The 26,355-nt window shown below is 52.8% G+C and overlaps 1 protein-coding gene across 2 annotated transcripts in view; it reads right to left on the minus strand.

Annotated features, from left to right (window-relative positions):
• Nucleotides 1-7,738: 7,738 nt before the first annotated feature.
• PRKCB (protein kinase C beta) overlaps nt 7,739-26,355 on the minus strand; it is a 98,228-nt gene continuing 79,611 nt past the window's right edge. Inside the window, exons 14-17 of one of the 2 annotated variants that reach the window (XM_027736147.2) lie at nt 24,804-24,884; nt 24,429-24,536; nt 20,072-20,212; nt 7,739-8,599 (exon numbers count right to left, since the gene is read on the minus strand). In XM_027736147.2, the coding sequence (XP_027591948.1) occupies nt 8,447-8,599; nt 20,072-20,212; nt 24,429-24,536; nt 24,804-24,884 (483 nt within the window). In that variant the 3' untranslated portion in view covers nt 7,739-8,446. Of the gene's footprint in view, nt 8,600-12,111; nt 13,431-20,071; nt 20,213-24,428; nt 24,537-24,803; nt 24,885-26,355 lie in introns of those variants that run through there. The other variant, XM_027736145.2, reaches the window with a different exon arrangement.

Raw genomic sequence — 26,355 nt, forward strand, 5'->3', positions numbered from 1 at the left:
GGTTCCCAGCTCAGGCTGGAGGCGGTGCAGCTCTGCCCAGGCTCTCTGGGCGCACAGCACCAGCTCCTGATTCTCAGCATTTCCATCCGGAGAGCGGCAGCGCTCTGTGGGCTGGGGGAGGACACAGCCCTCTGAGGAGTGTGAGGATGGGGCCACAAGGGTTGGGGTCAGCAGCACCCACCCAACCACCTTGCCTGTGCATTTTTTGAGGAGGGGTTATCCCTGAGCAGTTCCTGGGACTGGTGCTGAAGTGGCACACAATGGTCACAGGTCACATCTTGGTGTCACAGGCTGGACACTGAGATGAGCCCTGCACGTGGCTGCACTGGGACAGTGGTCATAGAATCACAGAATCCCAGAATGGTTTGGGTTGGAAGGAATCTTAAAGCCCATCCAGTCCCACCCCCTGCCACGGGCAGGGAAACCTTCCACTAGCCCAGGTTGCTCCAAGCCCCGTCCAACCTGGCCTTGGACACTTGCAGGGATCCAGGGGCAGCCACAGCTTCTCTGGGCAACCTGGGCCAGGGCCTCCCCACCCTCACAGGGGAGAATTTCTTCCTAATAACTAATCTAAACCTCTCTTCTTGTAACTTAAAACCATGCCCCCTTGTCCTGTCACTATCTGCCCGTGTAAAAAGCCACTCTCCATCGTTTCCATAAGCCCCCCAGTCCTAAACAATCCCACGGGTACCACAAAGGTGGTTTGGGGCACAGTACAGGAAGAGCCCAAGTTTCCCTGGGGCATCTGCCTGAGCCGTGCCCGACGCCCCCCATCCTGCCACCCCCGGCGCTCCCCCGCTCCCCCCGCAGCGCGTGGGGCAGCGCCTGACGCAGCACCCCCGGCCCCGGCCCGCGCAGAGGCAGCAAAGATATCTCCCACCCACAGCTGAGGGGCTGCAAATTGCGTTGCGAGTGGGGGATTTTGCAGCCTTAATTGTGTTATTTTAACACAGCGTGTGTAGGTGTGAGCAGAGTGCACATGTACCGTTTCCTAGGCTTTGAACAAAGCGAGCTCAAACAGAAGCAAAGTCCATGGCAGATCGTGTTGGCCCTTGGAGGGTTGGTGGTGGGGGCACCCTTGCCAAGCCCTGCACCCCTCTCGCTGCTCCATGGATGGAGTGTCAGCCCCAAGAGCAAGCTCAGAGCTCTGTCTGGAGCAGCTGCCCCAGGGTAGATTTGTAATGAACGAGAATTTGGGGCCCCTGGTGTCCTGCTCTGCAGCTCAGATGGTGGCGGGCAGGGTCTCAGCCTGGCACCCTGCCCTGGGCACTCCGGGCTCCTCCAGCTCCTGCTCCATCACCTCTTGCTGTTCCCTGCCCTATCCATTGGCACCCACCTGCTCCTGGTCCCAGACCCTTCTGCATTGGGCAAAGTAGAAACAAATAACAACATCCAGCCCACACTGCAAAGATTGTATGACTCTTGCGAGAAGAAGGCTGTCCTTGCAGGCAAAAATGTCCTAACACAAGATCTGTTAGGCTTTGTCCTCCCAAATCCAGCCATGAAAGCTCTGCTGCATTTAAACTGGCAAAGTGACAGGAAGTAAGTAGTCAGAAATAATCCCCAGCTGGATTAGGTTTTTCCTTGAAGGAAGAGAGGCTGATACAAGGCAAGTTTGGGTCATTAGCGATGCAGAGAGATGCTCCAGCCTTGCCTAGTCTTCACTTCATTTCCCTGCTCCCAGGGGCTGTGAGGGGATAAGGGCTCCAGAGCCTTTGGCACATGTGTTCGTCCTTCCCCACTCCCACGAGGGGATTATTTATATCTGTACATGCTTTGGAAGTGCTGGGTGCAATCCACTGGCTCCAACAGGACTCCAGTGGGGAGGCTGGTGTGCCCCTGTGTCATGTGCTGCTGAGCTCAGCGGGGTTCTAGGAGTGACAAAAGGCAGTGATGCCACATGTGCCACCAGCCCTGCTGCTGGTGGCACGAGCTGGTTCACTCAGTGCGAGCTGGTGCAGTTCCCTCCCTGCTCCACACTCTCTGCTGGACTTCCGACAGTTGAGTAGCAACAAAAATAGCAGGGGAGGAACAGAAATCCATTCTGATTAAGCCTCTTTATTCTGAGATGCAGAGGGAGCAGGGGTGGCTGTGCGTGGGCCAGCAGCAGCAGCTTCCGGGGACTGGGCGACCACACTGGCAGCAGCTGCGTGCCTAAATCCTTGTTATTTTGCCCACACTTGTGACATTCCATCAGCTTTTTTTTCCTCTGTACCGGTGCGTTTTCAACAACTCCCTGACAGGAGGGCATAGCCAGGTGGGGGTCAGTCTCTTCTCCCAAGTAACAAGACAAGAGGAAACTGCCTCAAGTTGCACCAGGGGAGGTTTAGATGGAATATTAGGGAAAATTTATTCACAAACAGGTTGTCAAGTGGTGGAGTCCCTGTCCTTGGAGGGACTTAAAAGTCATGTCAATGTGGCACTTGGGGACAGGGGTTAGTGGTGGCCTTGGCAGTGCTGAGGGAACAGTTGGACTCGATGGTCTTAGAAAGCTTTTCCAACCTGAACGATTCCATGGTTCTTTGATTCCCTGGCAGACAAAACAAGCTGAGAAGAGGGAAAGGGATGACACAGGACAGCAACCATTATGGCAGTGCCCCAGGGTTCCTCCAGCTGCTCTGGGCAGCTCAGCAGCTCCCCATCATCCCCATCCCAGGCTCTGTGAGGGAAGCCAAGAGAATCCCTTCCCCAAGGTCATACAAAGACCAGCCTGTACGTGGAGAATGTCTGCATGGGATGGGTGGGAAGGACAGACTGTTACCAAAGGGATCTGTGGGCAGTGGTACCCCAGAAGCAATAAAAGAACAAATAGCAGAAGATTAAACCCCTTCTGTAGCCGGGTCCAGCTGGACCACGCTGAGCCACAAGGAAAGGTTCACTGCTGCTCCAGCCGCCGCAATTTAATTGATTTGATTTAAATCCTTTGAAGAAGAAGTGGATAAGGAATAATGAGGCAAACAGGATTGTAATGCAAATGAAAGAGATGAAAGATGGCTTCAGGGAGACGCTCTTGAAGGTCAGCGCCCAACGCAGAGCTGCTCCTGGTCACTCACTCTGACGTTAATGAGGCTGTGTTTCCCTGGGTGCTTTGATGGATGGATGGACGGATCAGGAGGCAGCACTGGGATGTCTGGCCTTTAATCCCCTCGCTCCGGGTGGATCATCCCTTGCAGCAGTGGGGAGGGTTTTACCTGGCTGTCACAGGGACCGGGTTCCTGCTGCCCGTGTCACGCTGGGGAAGCAGACTTCCTAATCGGGTTTTTCCAGATACTCCAATGGAGGCTCGAACTTCAGAATTAATTAACTTCACTATCAAAAGCTGAGTCATTTGTCACAATGGTTTTGTCATTAGCTCCCATAATTAAGGAAAGTGTCACAAAACCGAATGTTTCACTTACACAAGCCAAGAGAAGCAAAGCTCAGGAGCATTTCTGACGTGCTGGGAAAGGGCATGGCAGTGAATCTGGGGAGGGGCTCAACCAGGCACCCCGAAACCCTGCACTGGGGCTGGGGGGCACCTTCCCTGGCACAGCTGGGGGCTGAGTGCAGCAGCAGAGGCAGCAGGGGCTAGGGCCTGGCAGGGGCAGACAGAGCAGGGCTGCCCAGTGGGAGGAGGGATGCTGGGGTACCTGGGCAATGCTGGGGTATGTGGGCAATGCTGGGGTACCTGGGCAATGCTGGGGCTGGTTGAGCAGGGCAGTTTTCCCACCCCCAGGTGAATTGGGATGGTTCCCAGTGACCACCTGCCACACTAGGTGGAAGAGATGAGGACATCTTACTGAAAGCTTAGCTGAAGTCCCCAAAGATAGGAGGAGAAGCCCTTCCCAACACACTCACCAGCTTTCACATGGACATTTTCTAAAAAAGCAGAGTTCCTCGATGGAGAAAGGCAGGTACAAGCTGTGGAGCTCTCCTGGGAGTGAGCAGAGTGTGATGTTGCACTCGGCCAGGAACCCCCACGGGCCCTGGGGCACGTGCAGGCTCTGGGGGATCCCAGAGGATTGAGATCAGCTCTGCAGAACCCTGACCTGCCCTCACCTGCAGCCCCCTGACCTTGCTGCCAGGCATGGTGCCCACAGAGGGGCTGCTGGGCACCCAACCCCCCAGTGCCACCAGCTCAGCCCCACAGCCCTGCACCAGCTACCCAGCCTGGGAACCAGTGCTCACAGGGTGGTGGGAAGAGCCTCTGCAGCAGCATTAACCCATTAACTAGCAATTAACTGGAGATGCAAACAACCTGCACCTTCCCCTGCTCCCCCTGGTCCATCTGTACCTCAAAGTGCAGCTGAAGGTCTCCACTCTGGGACCTGCACTTGGGCAGCTTCATCAGCTGATACTCTCCAGCTGTTCAGATATGCAGCTTTTTGACCAAAACCCTACAACTTCTCAGCATTTCCTGCTATCCCAGGCCTCTGTAGGGCCCCTCCTGGTGACCCCAAGCCCCAGAATCCTTGGCTGGGACCCTCGGGCATGCCCAGCCACTGGCTCGCCCCTGGAGGCTCATGGGCAAAGAAGCCAAGTTCTCAAGGTTTCTTTAAAATTATATATTTTATTTTCTCATACATGCAGCAAATCGAATCAAGAGTATATGCCCATCTAAAAGGAGATCTTAATGAGAACCGTTTGACAACACACAGCAGGTAGTCTAGGATGTAGAAAAGTCATCAAATACTTGCAGGTGAAATCAAATGCACAAACACAAACTGTTCAACAATAAACATTTTTCTTTTTTTTTTCCTTGTTTTAATTGCCACTTTGAATGTGATCAGAAATAAACAGCTTGGGTGACACTTCCATGCACGGATCCAGAGGCGTGTGGTCAGACAGGCTCACCTGCTCCTGCCACCATGGGCAAGTCACAGAACTCAGCAGTGGGAGAGAGTTCCACCCTCCAGGTGCAATCCTAACCTTTGGAACAGCGTGATCCTTGTGTTCTGTGCTAGAACTCCCCTGGTTCTTCCCTTAGATCAGAGCTCTGGGATTCACAATCATCAGAGCACATTGACTGCCCTGTGCTTGCTCATCTTCCACCCTTGAGGCTCTCTGTCTACATGGGTTGGCCACTATGCAAACTCGCATTTATTTATTAAATGGATTAAATCAATCGATAACTCCTTGGGTGATGGGACTCAGCACGAGAAGGCTGCTCAGGGCTCCAGCCAGGGGAGGCAAGTGCAGCAGCAGGTCCCCAGCCCCATGCAAACAGAGCTGCACTGGGAGCAGGAGTGGGGCAGGTTCTGTGCACGGAGCAGTCACCGGCCAAGGTGGAACTGTCTGATCCATCCTGTCCCAGGGAAACCACCTGAGAGCCTGAACCCCACTTACCTGCAGCACTAGGATGTAATCCAGCCCTGCACAAAGTCAGGACTTGCCATCTTTACAGTGCATGTCCTGCCCCCTCAGCCCTCCTCCTCTGCCACTGCAGGACCCTGCTGCCAGTCCCACTGCATCCAGGGGGGACACCAGACCTGCACCCACTCCCCCAGCAGCAGCAAGTGGCCAGGGGCACCCAGCAAGCCCCTCCTGCATCAGTGGGCTGAGGTGCCACCTCTGTCCCCCACGAGCATCCTTCTCCTGCCTCACACTGTGCCCTTGTCCCCAGCACTGCTCTGACACACACACAGCAGTGGGGACACCACGTGCTCCAGGTACGGATTTACTGGTATGGATTTACTGGGCTTTCTCCATCATTAGAGCACCTGGGGATTGGTGAATGGGGCTCTCCTGAAACTCAGCTCTGAGCATCCTCCTGCAGCTCTGCTCTCCCCATCCAATAGTGAAGATTAAATCATCAAATTACAGTAAACAGTGACTCAACCCCTGTCACCCTGCCCTTCCTTGGAGGAGTCCACACAGATCTGAGTGTCTGTGCAGGGCCAGGCACATCCCATTACACGTTTCTCCACAGAAGAAACAGGTCATCTGGAAATAAACCTTGAAATAAGAGTTTGGCAAGCAGCAGAATGGACAACGTCAGGAATAATGAAGGTACGAGCCCTGTGAAGAGGACCCAGCCTTTGCCAAACTCTCCCCAGAACACGGATCTCAATCCCAAAGCTGCCACCCAGGCTGCCTGGTGCCAGCCCTGGCTTCCCCACAGGTCCCCTTCAGGGCCACCCAGTTTGTTCAGTGTCCAGCAACGCCTGCTCCACACATGAGTGTCACCCCAACACAGACACAGAAGTCCTAAACAGAAAAGATGTGACTCCCCCCGCAGCAGCCCCTGCACGTGCCCACAGCCCCAGGGTGCCCCTCAGCCCCGGAGACCTTCCAGCAGCATCCTGGGCAGACCTGGGAGCGCCTTCAGAGCCGAAGATACGGAAATTAAAAACATTCACCACTGAAGTAACACTAATTCTGCAGCAACAGGTTTGAAGGTCACAGTAACGCACATGCTCTGCCATCAGCTGTGGGCTGCAGAGGATGGCGGGACGTCCTCGGGAACACGCCGGGCCCACGGGAGCCCTCACCAGCCCCCAGCCCCCCGAGCCTGCCTGGGCCTCTCACAGACACCCTCCTCCATCTGGCACAATTTGCAGTTTTTCTGGGTTTGGTTTGGTTTCCTCCAGCCCAGGGCAGGACCCGGGGCCGCGGGCTTGGCTCACGCCCCAGCAGGCACAGGACAGTGCCCGTGGCGGGTAACGGAGCGAGGACACCCGTCCTGGCACCGGGACATCGGCTTCGCTGCCTGCAGCCTTTGTTCTCAAGGAATCATCAAAAGAAAGGAAAATTTCCAAAGGTATAGCTTGATGTTTATAAAAGATCTACAACCAGAATTTCCTCTATGGAACTCCTCCTGACTGATAAAATCCCACCCCAATTCCCCATGGCACGGAGGAATGGCTGTGCACAGCAGAACCGCTGCTGGTTCAGCAAACACACACAGGGGGCTTCTGCAAACCAGCCAGACCGGGTTGGGACGGGAGTGGGGACGGGGATCCAGAGGCCTCTGTGTGCCCAACTGCCAGAGCCACTGCCCAGCTTCTGATGGGCAGCCCCTGCCTACCCCTGCCCACATCTGTCTGTCCCTGACCACCCCTGCCCACTCCTGCCTGCTCTTGCCCACACCTACCTGCTCCTTCCTACCTGCCCCTATCCACTCTTGCCCTCATCTGCCTGCCCTTGCTCCTGCCTGTCCACTCCTGACCTCCCCTGCCTGCTTCTTCTTCCACCTGCCTGCCCTTGCTACTGTCTGCCCCTGCCCACACCTGCCTGCTCCTACCTGCTTCTGCTTGCTCTCGTCCCCTCCTGCCTGCCCCTGCCTACCCCATCCTACATCTGCCTGCTCCTGCCTCCACCTGCCCACTCCTGACCACCCCTGCCTGCTCCTGCCTGTTGTTGTCCCCTCCTTCAGCCCCTGCTCACCCCTGCCTCCTCCTGCCCACCCCTGCCCTCCCACACACCACGGCTCTGCCTCACGAACAGCTACAAAATTGTCTCTTCTCATTCATAGTTTTTTTTTTTAAATTATGCAGAAGGTCCTGGATTACTGACTAAAACCCCCAGGAATTTTGGTGGAAATCAGGGAAATCAAGATGCCTGTGAAATCCATGGGTTTGGAGCCTGGAAGAGAATAGCAGAGGGTGTAAAGTAGAAAAGTTTCCGTTATAAATAGCCCTCAGTGCAGCCCTTTGGTCTTGGGCGTGTTTTCAGTTGGTAAATTGTAAACCGAGAATATAAATGTGTTCTGTTTTGGTAGAATATTAATATCCTTTACAGAGCTGTTACATCTCGACAGTGTCTGCGAAAGATTTACGCGAGTGCTGACAGAGCGTATCAAAACTGCAAACTGTTCCAGATGTTACAAAAAAACCCCCACCTTTCACTTAGAAAAAGATTTGCTCTGATTTACAAGAACTGGCATGGGATTGGTTTGGAGTCGTAATGCCCGAGCACGGGGAAGGTGGATGGTGGGGGAGGACACTCCAGAGAGCCGGGCTGACCCTATAGACAATGCATTGAAAAATATAGGTCTATAAGCAGATTTTTCCACACTGATCAAATGTACCCATGTCTTGAACAAAAGGCTCCTCTAAGACAAGCTCACACTCATTGCAAGCTTCAGCACAACGCTTTAAGCGATCAACCATGCTTAGCATTCCACAGCAACGCTTTGGGAGTAGCTGGGTCACTGGGATCTCAGCATTCCACTGCAAAAATTACAGAGACTGTAGCAATTTGGTATATTTCTGTTTGAAAACTCTATTAGTCACCACCAACTACAGTTCCTAGAAGTATCACTGATCGGTAACTGGCACCCCGGACACCTCCGGCTAGGGAAACCAAGCTAGCGAGTGGCACGGACATGGAGAGGCCTCCTAGGAGAAGCGGTCGGCGTGTTTGGCGGGAGGGAATGTGTGTCTGCACTGCTAATCCCGGAAGACTAGTGTCGGTATGTACAAGGCGACCTGGAGTTGGGGCAGCGAGGAGAGGGCTGGCACCGCGACTACACGTTAATGACAAACTCGGGGTTAGTGTAGGAGAATCCAGCAAACTCGTTCTGGTCCAAGTTCATGATGAAGAGTTTATCCGTGGGCGTGAGCTCCACCGGCTGCCGGGTGAACTCTTTGTCGAAGTTGGAAGTGTCGCGCTTGTCTTTCTGTTAAAGGGAAAGCACAGAGTTAAACTGGGAAAGGACTGAGCCAGCGAGCAAGAGAGCATGGCAGCACCCAGGGGTAGTGGCAGCACCCAGGGGTGCACAGCCATGGGAGCCGTGCTGTCCCCAGGGAAGCTGTGCTGTCCCCAGCACTCCACATTCCACACCAGTTTCTCAAGCTGCCGCCGATGAGGAACTCACCGCCCTGTACAAAAGAAGCAGCCCCTCACCACCAGCAAGAAGAGAAGAACACCAGTTTAACAGGCCTGGAACACACAACCGGGACACAAAGGGACACACGAGAGCTGAGGGTGTTGGGGAGGGAGCACCCCTCCTCTCCTGTTCACTGTGAGAGAGAACACAGAGCAGTTCTTAGCATGCAGAACCCCCACTGCAACCAGAGCTTGGCACCGCACAGGAGGAAGGAGCCTGGAGGAAGCAACATGCCTCAAAACAATCAGTACAATGTTAAAATTTAAACAAAATAATCAGCTGTGAGAGCTCTTTCTGCTTTAAGCTCGGTTTTTGAACGATGTCATGATATGGTGTTAACCAACACTGGTTCATTGATGGAGGATGTGATTTGCTCCAGGGTTGTACAGAGAAAACACACAGCACTTCAAAACCTCCAAGAAGGAAAATTCCACATAGGCAACCTTTTCTCCTTTTAATTTCGTAAGAAAAACCACTTTGCAGCTACACCCAAGCCAAAAAAGGGAAAAAAAAAGGACGTTAGTGTCAGGATTAGCGCTGGGAACCTGCTATCAGCACTGCGGAGCCAGCGCTGGCAACGCGTGGGCTGGTTTTCTAAACCCGTGTGGATCAGAGACCGCCTGGCTCAGGGGTGTCCCACTGTGGGAGGTGACAGGGCCGTGGCTGAAGGGGTGACTGAGCACTGAAGGTACAGAACAAGCACCCAGGGTCCTTCATCCACAGCAATGGGAGGTGGGGGGACATTGGCAGCCGGGAAACTGGCTCCGCTTTGCCTCATTGCTAAAGCCAACAGGGACAAAAGACCTTCTCCATCCCTTCTTCCATATCTCTACATAAGAGAGACCCCAACACTGTGCTGGAGGTGACCTTCCCCTGCTGTGCCACCGGCAGGACCCTGTCACAAATTTGGTGCCTCGCAGAATCCTGCAATATATTTTTTTTTTCATTTTTCCCACAGTTTGCCTTTGAAGGGGGCCCTGCTCTGCTGCACCAGGATTTCCAACCCTGGGTTAACCTGTCAGCTCGAACTGAGAAAAAGAACTGTGGGGGTCCTGCAGGTCCCACATCCCACCCTGTTCCCCCCACCTCCTGCTGCTGTCCTGGTGAAGGACCTGGCAGCTGAGATGCTGTGTCCTCCCTGCAGCCCCTCTTGTCCCAGCAGCTGCCACTGTCCCAGAACTCTGGGCAGAGCCATCGGCATCTTCCTGCCTCAAGCAGGAGCACGGCCAGGACACGGCACAGAGAGGTTCTCCTGCCAGCCCCGACAGGCAAGGAGTGGCACAGCACAGCTGCAGGCAGACCGAGCCTCGGGAGATGAGCCAGCAATGGAGCACGACCTACAGGGGTGCTCAGAGACCCCACTCGTCACAGGAGACATCCCATCAGGATGGCTTTAGCCTGGTGGGAGGAGGATCAGAGAGAGGCAAGGGTGATGGAGAGGAGACGAGGCGGGAAGAAAAACAGGGCTGGATGGAGCTCAGTGAGCAAAGAGAGAAAAGCCAGGAGAAGAGACGGGACGTGGCTGTGCCATCAGAACTCGAACACGTGGCAAAGCTCAGGGCAGGCACCGGTGTCTGTGGGTCCCAGACTGTCCCTGAGCTGTCAGAGTCTCTCCAGGCCTCCACTCCCAGCACAGAGAAGGAAGAAGATGCAGATCTGGGGGCACAGAGTGGGAGCAGGGAAGGGCAGACAGGGCGAAGGAGCCGCCTTCAGGTGCAGAGTTCTGCAGGCAAAGGGTGAAGCAGTTGAAGCGCGAGGACAAGCCCACCTTGATGGCAGCAGGGTCCCCCCAGGGACGAGGGGCCGGGTGGTCCATGGCAGGTGCTGTCCTTCGCTGCAGAGGGGGTGGGCACAGGGTCCCTCCTGCACCCCAGCCTGTGCACAGGGAGCTGATGGTGGTACCGGGCTCCTGCTCCATTCCCAGAGGGATGCTGAACTGACCAAATGGTTCCTGAAGGCCACATCCATCCAAACCAACGTGTGCCAGAAGCTTCTCCTGCAGAGGAACACTGTGGCATGCTGCAAAGGGGAATGACACATCTACATCTGCCACTGGTGCAAGTTGCCACCATGGACCCCAGCTCTCCAGAGTGCTCAGCCTGGGGGCCCTGGGGTGGGAAAAACCTCCTGCTGCTGCTTTTTGGCAGCAGAAAGCTCTGGCAAAGGCAGTGACGTGCCCTGGAGGGGGCTCAGGGCAGCCCACCCCCGGGCACTGCCCCCTCCAGCAGTCCCCCACTCCTTGGGGGCTCGGCTGGGAAGCTCTGAGTTCAGCAAAGTGAAGTTTGCTGGTTTCTTACCTTGAATTTTGTCTGAATCGGTGGCAATTTGGCTTCTGTCAAGATGATGAACAGCCTGGGAACAGGCACAGAATGGCTGCATGGACCTGGTATGGAGAGAGGGGAGGGCAGGGGACACTCTGGGCTGAAAGTGCCTCCAGCAATGGGCAATTTGACTTTGGGAGGTGACGAGGAGCACAGTGGGACACCGTGGGCTCCCACTGTCCGGGCACAGCTAGTCCAGAGCAGTGTTTCTGCCTGGACCACAGCGATGGGAATCCTCCCTATCCACTGCCCCTGAGCCCCTTTCCCATGGCAGAGCTCTGGGGCTGCCCAGGTGCAGGATTCTGGGGTCAGCTCCTGCCGGTGCTGCCATTTGGTGCTTTCGGAACAATCTCGCAGTGTCCAGACCCGCAGAACTTGGCAGAAGTGGAATCCCAAAGGCAGGAGGGAGGTTCTGCCGGCACTCAGGAGGGAGGTTAACAGGAACCTGTAATCCCTCTTTAGCTGAAACTGCCAATTGCTTTGAACAACTGCTCCTGGGAGAGCGGGGCAGGGATGAGTCACCGGCACACGCCGGGCGCTCGCCTCTGCAGTCTCCAGAAATCCGAGGCGATGCCGCAGTCGGCTCCGCTTAAGGCACTGGAAGACATTCCCAAGTGGCAGAGCTCTGCCATCCTCCACCCCAGATCGTCCTTCCTCCAAGGGTCATCCCAGAGAAGCTCCTTCCCTGTCCATGCTGGAGTCCACGAGTGAGTGGGGCCGTCGCTGCGCAGCGTGGGCTGTGCAGGGGACTGGACAATCACCCCCTGCTTGGACGATGCTTCCAGCACATCCCACCTCCATTTTTTTGGGACAAAGGCTGTAGAGGACGAACAGGTCATGGCTCCAGTGCTGGCTGTGCTGTCCCTGAGCTGGCATCCCCCCGTGTTCAGGGAACCTTCCAGCCCTCGGCGCGGTGCAGCCTCAACTCCTGGAATTGCCTCACTGAACTGCAGAAACTCATTATTGCCAAACACATGCGGGTTTCTTGGACATAGTTTCTCACTTTTTATTTTATAATCAGTGTCAGAAAAAAAAAATTGGCACATTACAAGTCAAAGCAGATTGATACAGTGACAGCCCACAAACATCGGCAAGGGCATAGAAGGAAGTGGTGTGATTGTTGTTGTTTCAAGAGAAATTCACCCTTCCTGAAACGTTTCCTTCGAGGCCAGAAACAAAACTCAGGCCACTTAAATATCTACCGGCAATTTTTAAGAGTAGGACTAATAGTTGAAACAAGTTTCTTTACAAGGCTCATATCAGAATTCACAATACTGGTCAGAGTTAAATAGGTTCCGTTTGGGTTAATACCATTTTTTGACACATTTAAAGCACAGGTAACAAACTCCATCAATTGCTTTGGCATTTGAAAAGAAGAAGCTTCACTATAGAACCGGTGTTGGTGGTGTTTACTGGGGTGACCATGGATTCAAAAGCAGTTCTTCCAAATTTCTCACTTAGCACTGGATATTGTTTGTTTTGATTAAAAAAATGCCACTTAAGAACTGCACAATCAGGAGAAATCTTTGCCAACAGCAGCTCTGCCTTCCTGAATAACATATCCCATTGCTGGGGACCCAGCACTGGGAACATGCCATCCCAAAGCATCTTTGGAGGGAAGGGGAGCTGTGGTGGGCCTGGACAGACAGCAGGACACAGCTAAAAAAGGAACCAGAATCAGCATCTTGGCTCTCCAGAGGTTTTGGGAGGAGCCAAAAGGCTCTGGGGAAAGGTTCCATTAAAAACACGTACTTGCCACTAAGGCTAAGAAGGCAAAATATAAAATTTTCATGATTATATTAAAAGACTAGAAAAATGAAAGAGCAGGAATTAAAACACACGATGAAGAGATTTCTCCCAATTGCCACTGTGTCTCTGTTTTCCTTCCATCACCCACTGAACTGGTCCTATTTTCTACCAAAAAAACCCATCACAAAAGCCCATTTGCAGCATTTCCTGCACATCACCCCCCCTCTCCAGGGACATCCCAAATCACAGGAAGACACTTCTGGCTTTGAAATATGGTCACTCTGGTAAGGAACTGAAGAAAATCCATGGATGCAAGTTTCGCAATGGAAAATGTCACCACAACGGCAGCTGGGACTGGATGATGGATGTGGGGATGAGATCTACACAGCTACTTAGCTCTTGGCTTCAGGCATAAAAAACTCAGAGTTAAAAAAGGAAAATCCTTCGAATTCTGACTGGTCAATGTTCCTGATGACTTCCTGGTCGGGAGGTGTTAGCACGGGTGGGTGGCGAGTGAAAAACCGGTCGAAGTTTTCAGCGCTGCGTCCGCACTATGAGAGGGAGAAAAGAATGGATGGTGGGCGGGGTAGGAAACGGTGGGATGGGGCTGCACCAACCCCCTGTCGCGGCACAGCCACGTCAGGACAGGAAAAGGTGCAAAACACACCTTGTTAGTCACAGGGTGCTGGCATGGCATGGCACGGCACAGCCAGGGACTGGCACAGCCCCGACGGTGCCACGGGAAGCGGCTGCAGCAGGAATGGGATGGGGTGCAATGAGAATAAGGGCCCTGGAACAGCCCAGGCTCTGGGTCGTGATTCACTGGACTAACAAGAGCAGTAGTTCACATCAGTGGGTGCCAGGTCACTGCTCAGCTCCAGCCCAGGCTCAGTTCCTGCCTGTCATATGTCACATCCCCACAAACAGCCTCCTCTGCTCCAAGGGCTGGGGACTCTCCCTCCTGTCACACGCAGCCAATGCTCTCTGGGCCCTGTTTCCTCCAAGAAGCTGCTCAGCCAGCAAATCCCAGTCCCTCAGGTCTCTCTCCCATTGCCCCTGAGAGAACACACACTCCAAGTGCTGCCACAATCTTTCCTGGTGTTTAACTTTCATTTGTTAAGTAAATAGATTTGCAATTTTAATAAACGTCAGACTAAATTCAATAAAATATTAACGACAAATACATGTAAACTTCAGCATTTCCCATTCCCTCCTCTGCTCAGAGGTTTCAGGGAAGACAGCATGAAAATCCATCAGCCCCCATGGCACGTTCCTTTGGCAGCTCTTATACATCCTTATAGCACCAAGTGAGAACATTCTTCTCAAACCTCTACAAAACAGCTCAGTGGGTAATGCTTCAGTCGATTTAACTTCAGCCTGAGCCCATCCTTCCAATCCCATTGTTCCCCCTCAGGTTTGTATGGCCACATCTTCACATTTCTAGTCTGGCTTTGTTAAGCTTCTGCTCCCAAAAGCGTCTCCTGCCCACAGCCATGAGCTCAGCCCGGACACGAGTCCAGCCCTTCTCCCCTCCTGCACCTCTCCTGGGCTGTGGCATCCCATGTGCTGCAGCCCCAGCCCCGGGGACCCTGCAGGAGCCTGTGGTGGGGCTGTTGGACAGCCTAACACCTTCCCAGAGCCATCCCACCAACATCAAACCAGCAATTAAACCCTCCAAATGGGAGCTGCCACTCCCACAAAGCCCAGGGGGCCAAAGGCAGGACACAAGGAGCCCAGCTGGGCTTTTCTGGGCCACCGGTTCCCCCCGAGCACTGGGATAACACAGACCCCCAGCAGGATCCCTGGGAAAGCTGCAGAGCTCCAGCCACCAGCCCAGGGACACCACACCTGGCAGGGGTTACCTGCCCCTGCCATCAACCCCAACACACCCTGGGAGCCTTCCAGAGCCTTCCAACCCCACTGTCATTCCCTATTAGCTTCAGAAGACCTCAGTGCAGACACTCAGGGCAGCTCATGTGCAATGTCTGACAGCACCAGATGCCTTTTGGCTACAAAGAAATGTGCTGTCTTAAAAAAAAAAAAGTATTAAAAATAAATAAAAAAAAAAATCAAATAAGCAACCCCCTCAGGAAGATTTAAAAATTAATCCTGATGAGATGCTATCAGTTATTGCAATAGAAAGCACAAATATATTTTAATATGCATATTGGCAAGCAAGAATTTCTAGCTATCATGCAATAAGTTAAGTATATGTGGATGGAAAATCTGAAAAGTTGCATCTATCCATAGTATTTCCTGTCCTGCTGTGTGGAAATCGTGGACTTTCTATTTGGATACAGACAAAATGGATGGATAAAATCAATACTTTAAAGCTGAAAATTAGGTTTACAGAAGTCACATCCAAGCCCATCCCTGAGGTCTGAAGGTGGTGACCTTGCCCTGGTGCTGTTCTCACTCCACGTCCCGAGACAGCTGGGGGCTCTGGGAACAGAGCAGGGTTATTCCAGCCCAGCACTGCTGGAGTTCCAGACTCCAGGTTTGACCCACCCCTGTGATAAGGGAGAGCAGGAAGGATCTGTGCCACTCTAGGCAGCAAATGGTCTCTATCTGCAGGAGCACCTTCTTTACAGCTTCCTAAATTAAGTTCCATGTTATTGGACAGGAGATGCCATGTGAATTTTTACATTTATCTAAAGCCACCTTGTGAAAAATCTGCCTCCTTTTAGTCTGATATTAATGTACAGGCATCACTCCATCCCGACTGGAGAAAGGGGGAGGGTGGGAATTTATCTTACATAAATCCCAGCGTGTCCTGTCTAATATTTATAGCCAGCACAGAATGGCTTTTCTTCCTGAGCTGCAGAAATAAACCTGTCAGCTCTGAAGATGGCCTTGTGTTTTATCACTTTCCTGCTTGATTTCAAATAGAGACAAAAGGCATAATAAAATATTTTCCATTGATCCCTGGGATGCAATCAAGGACCATAAGAAGCCAAGGATGCTGCTGCCACCAGCCCTCGTTCCCAGCACCAAGCAGAGGTACAGCCACAATCCCACTGGCCTTGCAGGCATCTCCTGGGCAAGTCTGACCTTCCTGGTGCTGTTCTGGGTCAGGAAAATTGGCTCCTTGCACCCCAGGGAGGATCAGGGCTTTTCTGGCAACCGTGTTTAGGGAGATGTGGGTCACAGCAGGAACTTGGGGCCAGGCTGAGCATCCCTGTGCTCGTCAGGAGGGATGATGGTGCTTTGGGATGCTCCAGCGCATCCCTTGATCCCTGCTGCTGGCAAGGGAGCATCTGCTGCAGGGGCTCCTGATATAGGGCCCTGCCTTTCATCCAACTCCTATGGAAAAAGCCAAGTTTCTGCCTAATGTACTGAAAACAGTGGCTGAATAGTCAGGGGAATCTCAGAGAAAGTCTTTACAGGACCCTGGGACTCCCAGAGCAAATCCTGACTGGATTACCAGAGGAGATATTTAACCTTAGCACTTCCACCTGCCCACTGTCAGCCCCTTGAATCCTTAAATCCCACCTAATTAGGAAATTACTTATGCAAACACTGGAACTCACCTCATACAGACTGAACTAAGGCTACAAAACCCCACACGCAGGGAACCAGCCTTTTACACACCCAGGTCTATAAATGGCATTTCAATATTAATTAACTCAAGGCAGCTAGGGGAAAATTAATTTATGCAATTAAAATTATTAGATTAAAAGCCCTTTTTTTAACCCCCCCATCCTGTTGTAAGTAATCCTGGGCTCTGCCATGTGATTTCAGTACTTTCAAAATGAGACTTTTCAAATCACTAGGCTTTATGTAAAGTAAAGGAGTAATTAGATACCAAAAACAATAATTATCTCAACGAGAGACAGGGAGAGCAGAGAAGTGTAAATACACTGCCAGGGTAACTGCAGACCCAGGGAAGGAATTGTTATGCACCAGCCAAAGCAGGGAGCAGCCAAGCACAGCCCCACGTCAGAAGCACCAAAGACAACCCAGCCCCTGATCTGTCTCGTTCCTGACTCTCTGATAAAGGTTAATCAAGCACAAAGCAACACATGAGCTCTTGGGAATTCACTTCCAGCTCCGGGCATGGAACAGCCCAGCCAGGCGGGGGCTGCAGCCTCCATTTCCCTCTTGGGGTACAATGATTGAGCGTTTGGGAGGGGTTTGATGCCCTCCCCAGAAGCAGGGCTGGGCAGGCACAGCGAGCCCTCCCCAGCAGCCCTCTGTGCCCTCCCAGCACCCCCCTCAAAACTGCAGTGATGCTACAACATCAGGGAAATGTGGCTGCTGCAGAAGAGACAACAAGCAAAGGTGCCTGTGTGGAGACTGGGTGTGGATGAGGAACTGAGCCACCAGCTCAAATCAAACATGAATTAATGACACCTCTGATAAGCAAAATGATGCTAAAGACAATTGGAATGGGGCTCTGCTCCTCTTGGCTGGTGTTCCCGGGGCTGAGCATGGGCTGGATCAGGGGTGGCTGGGGGCAGACTCCCAGCCCTCATTTGTGTGTTGTGCCTTATTTTGTGGCTCTGGATACAAACAATCCCTGCACCCTGACCTTTATAGACATTAATTTATTTAAAAAGAAAAGAAAAGAAAAGAAAATAGACTTAAGCCAAGGGGAAGAGCCAGGTCAGCACCAACTCCTCTGCAGCAGTGCTCAGCCCTGGTGTGACCCCTGAAGGTCACAAACACGCAGCAACATCTCCCTTGTCACCCCCCAAACACTCCGTTAGTGCCCAAACCCCACTCCCGCTCCTGCTGTTCCGCTCTGCACCCACTGCTGGCATGGAGGAAACAGCTTTTTGCAGCACAGAGGCACTGCTGGAGAAATATCAGCTATCAGCAAGTACCTGAGTTGTCTTAATCCTCCCTAAATCCCAAATCAGCTGCTGTTAATCTCCCTGTCCTATCAAACGGGGAATTTTCCCGGTGCCAGCCGCTGGGTGAAGCGACAGCCGGCAGCTTAACCAGCCCCCTCCCCAGGGCCGGTGTCAAAGGGATTTTTAAAGAAAGAAGACATTTAAAGCAGGACAAAATTTGCACATTTTAAAGCAGAAGAGCAGTGAGGAAGTGCTTTTGATGGAATTCAGTTGTTTTTCACTGCAAAACACCAAACACCAACATTCTACCCCAGTCCAGGGCAGGTGACACTGGGGACCTGCTGGGGAGGAGAGGGACAAGGTACAGGGGACACAGCAGCAGCTTCACTGGAAAACAGACACAGAGAAAGGTGGGAAATGGCAGGAGCTATGGATTTACCTTTGTGCCTCAGCATCCCTGGCACAAAGGTCCGATCCCACCCCCAGAAAATCCACGGGGTGCACAAACAGCCCCAACCCCTTCGCACTGTTACACTCTGGTATCAAAGTTAACGCTGTCCTGGTAACACTGTTCCTACACGGTCCAACGGCTTTAAGATCCCCTTCCTTCCCAAGGAAAGGCAAGCAGGCAGCTATCCAGACCCCTGGATAACCATCCCAGCTGCTTCCCAGCACCTGGGTCTCCCCATTTCCGAGGCAGGCAGGGAGAACAGGAGATTATCCCTCTGCAGATGTGGGGACAGCCTGGGCCACGGGGCACAGAGTAGAAATGAGCAGCTCTGAGGACAGGACCCCACGGAGCTCCCTGCAAAGGCATCATTGCCAGGAGTGAACTCGGTAAAATATCTGCCTGAAACCAAAACAAGCAGCCCCAAACGTAGGCAGGGCATGACTGGCAGCTGCCCAGGTCAGCACCCCTGCCCCACCTGTGCCACGTGCTGGAGGGAGATGGGGCTGTGGAGGCTCCCACATGGCCACCAAATGGGTGGATTGTTCCTGTCTGATCAGTCAGAAAAGGAGCTGTAAGAGGGAGAGCTGCTGGAGCAAAGAGGCATTGAGAGGAAGCAGAGCTAAGGGCGCTGAGCACCCTGCACCAAGTGGACTCCCACTCCATGTTTTCCCTGAAAGCAGAGCTTTTCCAAGCACCAAAATGAACAGGATAACTGTAAAGTAGAGGAAAAGCAGATGTGTACGAGGTTGTTACAGGCAGTGGGACAGGGGAGGGTTCAGGTAAATACATGGAGCATCCCTGGACTCCGAGTTGTGACCCAGGATGATGGATTAAGGGAGCATGGAATTTCCCCACCCTCATCTCAAATATCAGCCATGGAGACCAGATTAACTGTGGATTCAGTTCTCTGTGAGACACCAGTGCCCAAGTAGGGTACAGCAGCCAAGAGGCACCTGGGGGGGGGGAAGCACATGAATAATCCCAAGCCTTAAGGAACTGGAGCACCACAGAGAGCCTTGGACATGGCTGTGACCCTGCCAGTCCCACCAGTGGCAAGGAGAAATAGAGAAAACCAGGGAGAGACATCCCTGTTCCTAAGCCTACACAGTCACTGCTTCCTGCACATCCTCTCTGGAGGAGGGCAGGGAGAGCACAGGGAGAGAGGGGATCACACAGAGTTTGGAGTCACAGAGCAGCCACAGCACTGCAGGCAGGAAGACCCACGGTGGGGTTCAGGCTGCACCCCTGCACTGGTGTTACATGGTCAGATGTCACTGCAATGATGGTTGGACAAGGAGCAGTCAAGTATTCCCATCTTTTTTGACAAACAGGTTTCTGATTGCTCCTTCCTCCACCTCCATTTGGCTCTGGCAGCTCATTCCCCCCAGGCTGCCCTCCCAGCACCTCTCTCTCTGGCAGAGCCAGGCAGGGCTGAGGGAGAGCAGGCAGGATCCCCTCACCACAGAGCTCCCTCCACCTGCGAGCCAGGCTCTAGCTTTCCACCTTGGAGAGAGACTGTGGGGTCACATTCAGCTCCACTGCCCACTCAGGCAGACTGAGCTGATCTGGTGCTAAAATAAAGTTGAGATTAAAGAAAAGAGAGACCCGGTCAGTTTGAGAAGAAGGGAGGAAAAACCCAACAGAGAGACTGAGCCAGGATGACATACAGACAGTGCTGCAACACAAAGGGGTCCAGGAGCTGAACATGTGGAGCTTCCATCCCTGCAAGCCAGAGTGGGACCAGGCATCCCCAAGTTGTCCTGCCACAGCAGAGCTCTGACACGTGCTAGATCCCAGGAGAACCATCTTCCAGGCAGACAGAGAAACGGCACCTCCAGGGCGAGCAGCACCCGCCCGTCTGCCCGTGTGTCCCCACGAGCGGGAGCAACCCTGGAGGAGAGCCCAGGCACACGGGAGGGCAGGAGAGGGGGCACGGAACACTTACAGCCTTTGGCTTGAAGGGGGGCTGGATCTCCTTGCGCTCCAGCTTGTCCCAGTCGATGTAGCGGAAGAAGGCGTGCTCCTTGATGTCCCGCTCCCCCTCCGGGCCGCAGCCCAGGCGCTTGGCGGGGTGCTTGGTCATCAGCTGGGGGAGAGCAGGAGAAGACACGGTCACTCACAGGGTGTCCAACTGCTTCCCACGTCCCCAGGGAGCTGTGATGTCCAGCTGGACAGGCAGCACCGTGCGGCTGCTGCCCCGGGACACCCCAAGTCAGGGTCTGTACCCCAGAGGGGCCCCATCTGCTCCACCTGCTTTTGGGGCTCCAAGCAGAGGACCGAGGGAGAAGCCAGAGCAGCTCCGGGGACAGGGAAGGTTGACAACGGCTTATGAAAGTAGGTGGCAGGTACATAAGCACTGGCAGGATGGGCACATCCCCTTTCCCTCTGGGAATGAAACTGGTTCACCAAGAAACAACCTCAGGGTGCTGGCAGAGCGCCCCGTGGTGCTGCAGCCTCTCCTGCTGCAGTGGGGGGCAGGATGGGAGCAAAGCTGCCTCTACTCGGTACAAACTTCTCAGCATCTGCAGAATTAACTCTAAAACCCACTGCCCATTCAGGATGAACAATCTACCCTCCAAAACTTTCATCAGCCCTCCTCCAGCAGAACCCCCACTCCTCTGGAGCCACGGCAGCACAGACATGAGGTGGATTTCTAATGAAAGAGTCAGTTTGGAGAAAAAAAAGCAGAAACAGTCCATTAATGTTGTTTATCATCTAAACTTCTCCTCTTCACTGGCTCAGTAAGGGAAAGGGGCCCCAGGAATTAAGGGCAGCTGTACAACATTAATATCCTGGGGCAGGGTTTGAGCCATGTTCAGAGATCAGATGGAGATTCCAGAGATTCACAGGACATTGATAAGGAGGGAGAATATGAGCTATATACCTGCAACAAAAGCATTGCTTTATTAAAAGCAAGGCAGTTCAAACTGGTCCCAGGGCTGTGCAGAGGTTGCAGGAAGTCTGACTCTGTGTCCCAGGGCTGGGGGAGCCTCTGGGAGGAAAAGGAGATGCCAGTGCTCCAGCCAGAGAGCTGAGGAAAGGGTTTCAGAAGCAAGCAGAGAAGCTGTGCCTGCCCCATGCCTGGAAATGTTCAAGGCCAGGTTGGATGGGGTTTGGAGAAACCTGGTCTAGTAGAAGGTGTCCCTGCCCATGGCAGGGGGTTGAAACAAGATAAGCTTTAGTGTCCCAACCCAAACCATTCTAGGATTTTCAGACCAAAATAACCCCATCAGCCCAGGCAGCCATTGGCAGCACACACCACCCCATGGGGATCTCACAAGCTCCTCTGCCTGGGGTGCAGGTGTTGGATATGAGTCAGTCCTGCCACCCCTGATGGTACAAAACAAACTTGCTCAGGGAAGTTGATCTTTAACAGCAGTGCTGCAACAAGGTGCTGAAAGCAAGGAAAACTCCAGGAAAAAAACCCCCAGAACCCTAAAAAGACAAACTCCAACAAATACGAGGTAAGAGCAGAGGCACCAACTGCTCTGGGAGCGAACAGCTCTACATCCCTGTCCCCCAGCCGTGATGCCATCTGCAGCTGGGAGAGTGATGGAGTGCGGCTTCCCTGGATCAGCATCCCCCTGGAAAGCCCATCTGCAAACAGTGAGGGCCTGGCAGGCTATAGAGGCTGGACCAGGGATTTTCCAGCCTCTGCTCAGGAAGAGGATGTGACTGGCATCAGCATCAGCTTTGCAGAGCTTGTCCCTGTTGGAGGAGCCACGCTGGAGCATGGCCAGTGGGCCCAGGAGGGAGGGCCCGGGGGGCAGGTGGCAGCAAAAACAAAAGCAAGGATTTTTTTCTAACTCATTTTTTGTTAATAACCAAGTTTCCCTTGGCATTGCAGCACACAGCCCTTTATAAAATAGAAACCCAACAACAAATCTCAGAGTAAGAAGCCTGAGAAGGTGGTAGAGGTAACATGTCTTGGCCTCTTGAACATGTGGGGCAACAGCACGGACAGCAGCTGTGATGGGCTTTTCTCAGGCACCAGCACCAGGGGAAATGGCACCTAAAATACCTGTAAATATTCCCAAAATGCTGCAGAAGATGTGCCATTTCATGCCTTTGCTACCAGGCAGAGATTAAAGAGGGAGCTGATAGTCACAGACAATCTGTTCCCCTGGAAAGGGCTGATTTGCTCAGGCACCATCAAACCTCTCCATATGGGACGGAAAAGGCTGAGGGTCTGTGCCGGTGCCCACACTCCTGGGACAGGAGTCTGGCTCCTAATAACCAAACCTGAGCTACCTGCCCATGGAAACAGCAGTTCCAGGATCAGCCTTCAGAAACAAATCCGAGCTGACAGCACAGGAGGGAAATGCTCCGTTTGATCCACTAATTGCTGCTGACTGGAGAGTCCTGGAGCCACGTGCCAGTGAACTCTCCAGTTTCCTTCCCAGCCAAGGATCCCTGATTAATGCTTGTCTCTGGGCTCAGGCCAGTTCCAGGCTTTCAGGATCAAACACATTTCATCTCTGGGTGGTGCAGGGATGACTGGCACCAGCACACTGGAGTGAAACCACGAGGGAACAAGGAAATGCGTTTGGAGACCGCGGCAGTGCAAGATCAAACCTCTCACGGGTAAGGGCAAAGGCTTCTCCAGTGGCTTGTTCCCTGCACTAATGTAACACCAGGTTTGTGCCCTCCTGGCAGACCTACCACACACCAACACAACCAGCTCAGCCTCAGTGCAACTCACTGAGATGTATTCCACTGTGTTCCAGGGCAAAACATACATACTTAGTTCCCAGCTTACTAAAAAGTTCTTAAATCCCACACAGTTTTAATTCAACTTTTGGGTGTAGCAGTTTGGTGGTGGCAAAGAATGTCAGGAGGTTTTGAAACAACAGTAGTACAGAGGGAACCACCACTTTGGTACAAAAAAAATCTGGGAATTTATAGAGAATCAACCCTCGGTGCGTGGCCAAATATCCTCCCCTGCAGCCTCCCATCTCCAGAGTGAGAAAAGCCATCGCAGCTACACCCAGCAGACGCTGCAGTCACGGTCCCTGCTCATCTATTTACAGCACCTACACTGTGACTGATGCAGCAGCAAACAAAGCTGACACTGAGCCTGGTCCCTGTTCCAGCCTCAGGGACAGTGATGCTCAGCAGCACCAGGCACCTCCCGCCCTCCTGCCTGACCAGGAACACGCTGGATTTTCCCTTTACATCCCCAACATCACAGTAAGAGAATGAGAGATGGTGACAGAGTCGGTGGGAATCCCCCTCTGACCACCTCTGTGGTTTCTAAATTAAGGATTTGATTTTCCTACATTCTGCTGATGGTGGTGGGGTAGCATCCCTCCCTGTGCCCCATTCCAGGTGGGAACACCTGCTTTTCCCCACGGGACAAGCAAATATTCCTCTTTAACACCAGCTCAGAATCCTGGCAACGCCAGGAAGAGGCTTTGAAATGCCGCAGTGGGAGCGTGAAGCGCAGGATGTGTCATTTGTAGATAGAAACACTATTTTGAGAGAGAGAACATTCAGATATTTTCAATATTAACTATTATAAGCAAACATTTCTTAAATTCCTACACAAACACATATTTATAGCAGTGTGTGGCACTTGGGGGTGAGATGAGGCTCAGTCCCAAGCACAACAGAACAACATCGGGACCTCGCCAGCCTTTATCCATCACATCCCAAATTAACTCAGGCTGCATTTAAGGCATGACTAGGCCCAGTCCATGGAGAGGTCGGGATGCTGGGTAAGGCAGAGCTTCACTGCAGATTAAGAGACAGGATAACGAAAATACTGCCCTGACACCACAGAGATACCACCAGCACTGAGGTTCAGGTCATCTTGAAGGGTGACATCAGAGCTAAACAGAAGGATGAAAGTGTCTGATCTTAGAAAAACTATTTTGGGATCACGTTCACTTTCCCTGAGCATCATTTTTCATTTCAGGCAAAGATTTATAGAGCTGCCCTGTCCTCACCTGATGGGGCACAGAGTCTCTGGGGATGCCCTCCCTTCCCACCTCGCAGCCAACACCCCAATTCCCCCCTGAACTTCACCTGAGCCCTCAGAGCAGCCCCTGAGCCCCAGCTGTATCTCTGCTCAGTGTAACAGCACAGAGAGGATGTGGGTATTATTTTTACCTGGTTTTAGTACACACACACACACAAATGACACAGGTTGTAGTTTTAGGAGTGGAGAACCCATCCGAGTGTCAGATCCCCTCGCGCTGGGGAGCAGGGGCTGAGCTGGGACCCCCAGGTGTGCAGGATCTCACTGCTCCCACTGCCCACTCCCCCCCCCAAACCAGCAGAGGACCCAGCCCAGCCCTTACCCCTTTGCAGATGGCCACTGCCTCCTTGGACATGGACTTGGGGTAGGCGACGTTGTGCTCCATGATGGACTGGAAGAGCTCGTCTTCATCTTCTCCCTCAAAGGGGGCCTAGAGCAAAGCAGACACAGGTTCAGAGGCATTTCTGGGTTCCTAAGCTTCCATGTGCTGCTGTGGTCCTTGGCCATGGACCCAGCCCTGGCTGTGCCATGCAGGGATGTGAATCATCATCACAGTCCCTGGGGCTGCACCCAGAGTCACCCCAAGCTCCTAAGAAAATGCCCCAGCTGTGTGACAGCAGCATGGCAAATTCCACATCAGTGTATGCTCAGAATGGAATGTAACACAGCCCAGAGGAATCAATTAAAACTCAATTACCTGGCCAGCCAACATCTCATAGAGCAGGACTCCAAACGCCCACCAATCCACAGACTTCCCATAGGGCTGGTAAGCAATTATCTGCAAACAAGAGAACAGCAGGATTACACTCCCAGGTCTGACCTGGTGGCACAAGGCAAAGTGACTCCAAGCTGCAGCCCAGGTCACAAGGCCAAGGTTATTCACTGGGACACGTTTCAGCACTGAAATCCCTTGACCGAGCACACTCGGAGTTCCTCCCACCTGCTCTTTACCAGCACTCTGGGAAAGTCAGGTGTGAACTGTTCACATCATAAGGGCCTTTGAAAGGAAAGAGCACTTAGAAGAAATCCTCTGTCCTGTGAAGTCCCCACCTGCCCGTTGGGGAAGGTCAAAGCCCAGCAGGTGAGGAACAGCTTTGTTCAGCGGGGATCACACGCAGGGCTGTTCGCACGCAGGACCTGCCACCTTGGCATGCAGAGCTCTGGCTTGGAATAGGAAAAGTCCTAAAAATGGGTCAAGCAAATCACAGGACTGTTTTACCCCGAAGCCACGTTGGCCTGAGCACATTGCAGCTCCCTAAAGGAGGAGGCAGGGAGCAGCAGAAGGGCCTGGGCTGGAGCGTGGCCACCGTGCCACAACCTTATTGCTATTCCCAAAGAGGAGGTGTGAGATCACTCCTCTGAGACCCACTGCCAGCAGGCTTTAATGCCATTCCTGGGTGCCACAGTGATCTGCATCCTAATTTCCTATTTTCTGTTCTTCTTTTGGAAAAAAAAGAATTAGAGCAAGGAGAAGAAAATAAGAGTTAAAGTGAAAACGCTCAGGCAAATACTGAGAGAACTGGTCATCTGTCCCGTTTGAAGGAGCATTAATCACCCACAGCAACCAGCTCTGCACCAACACCCCCAGTATTAATCCTGGTGGGATGAGGGGATGGAACACATATTTGATCCAGTAATTGGAAACCTCACTGGCTGCAGCAAACACAACATTGTTTAGCACATGAGTGCATCGATGTCCTAACAAAGAGAATCTCTTTCTCTAAAATATTTACATGTATAAATATTAATCTCATTATTTCAAATTCAGCAGTGACAAGATTTTAGAGGGATGTTTTTATGTGAAGGAAACAGACGCTGGGAATAATTATGCCCCTGAATTTCACAATTGTGCCCATGCAGCACCTCATGGAATTGTCATGTGTGACTCCATCCCATCAGTAATAACCAAATGCTAAGTCATTTTGGGGTGATCTAGAGCCATGGATAGGGAGTGTCTCCCCAGCAGATACACGGCCTCTCACTGTGAACAGTGAGCTGGATAGATCTAAGGATTGCCACTTCACAGGGAAATATTATCCACTGGTAATTCCCTGTTTCCCACTGGTCATGTTGTGCTGGAGGTGTCACACACAATGAGGGGCAAAGCTGAGCTCCTGAGCTCGTCTTTTCCAGGAGCAAGGGAGTAGCCCATGGTGCTCTGAGTGTGCCAAGGGTCAGACAGGCGTGGAGCTGCCAGCAGGACATGGGAAAAAACCAAGAGAGGGAAAACACACTGCAGGGAGAGCAGC

Source organism: Pipra filicauda, unplaced genomic scaffold, assembly GCF_003945595.2.
Source record: "Pipra filicauda isolate LSUMZ 115617 unplaced genomic scaffold, ASM394559v2 scaffold266_size1643727_pilon, whole genome shotgun sequence".
NCBI lineage: Eukaryota > Metazoa > Chordata > Aves > Passeriformes > Pipridae > Pipra > Pipra filicauda.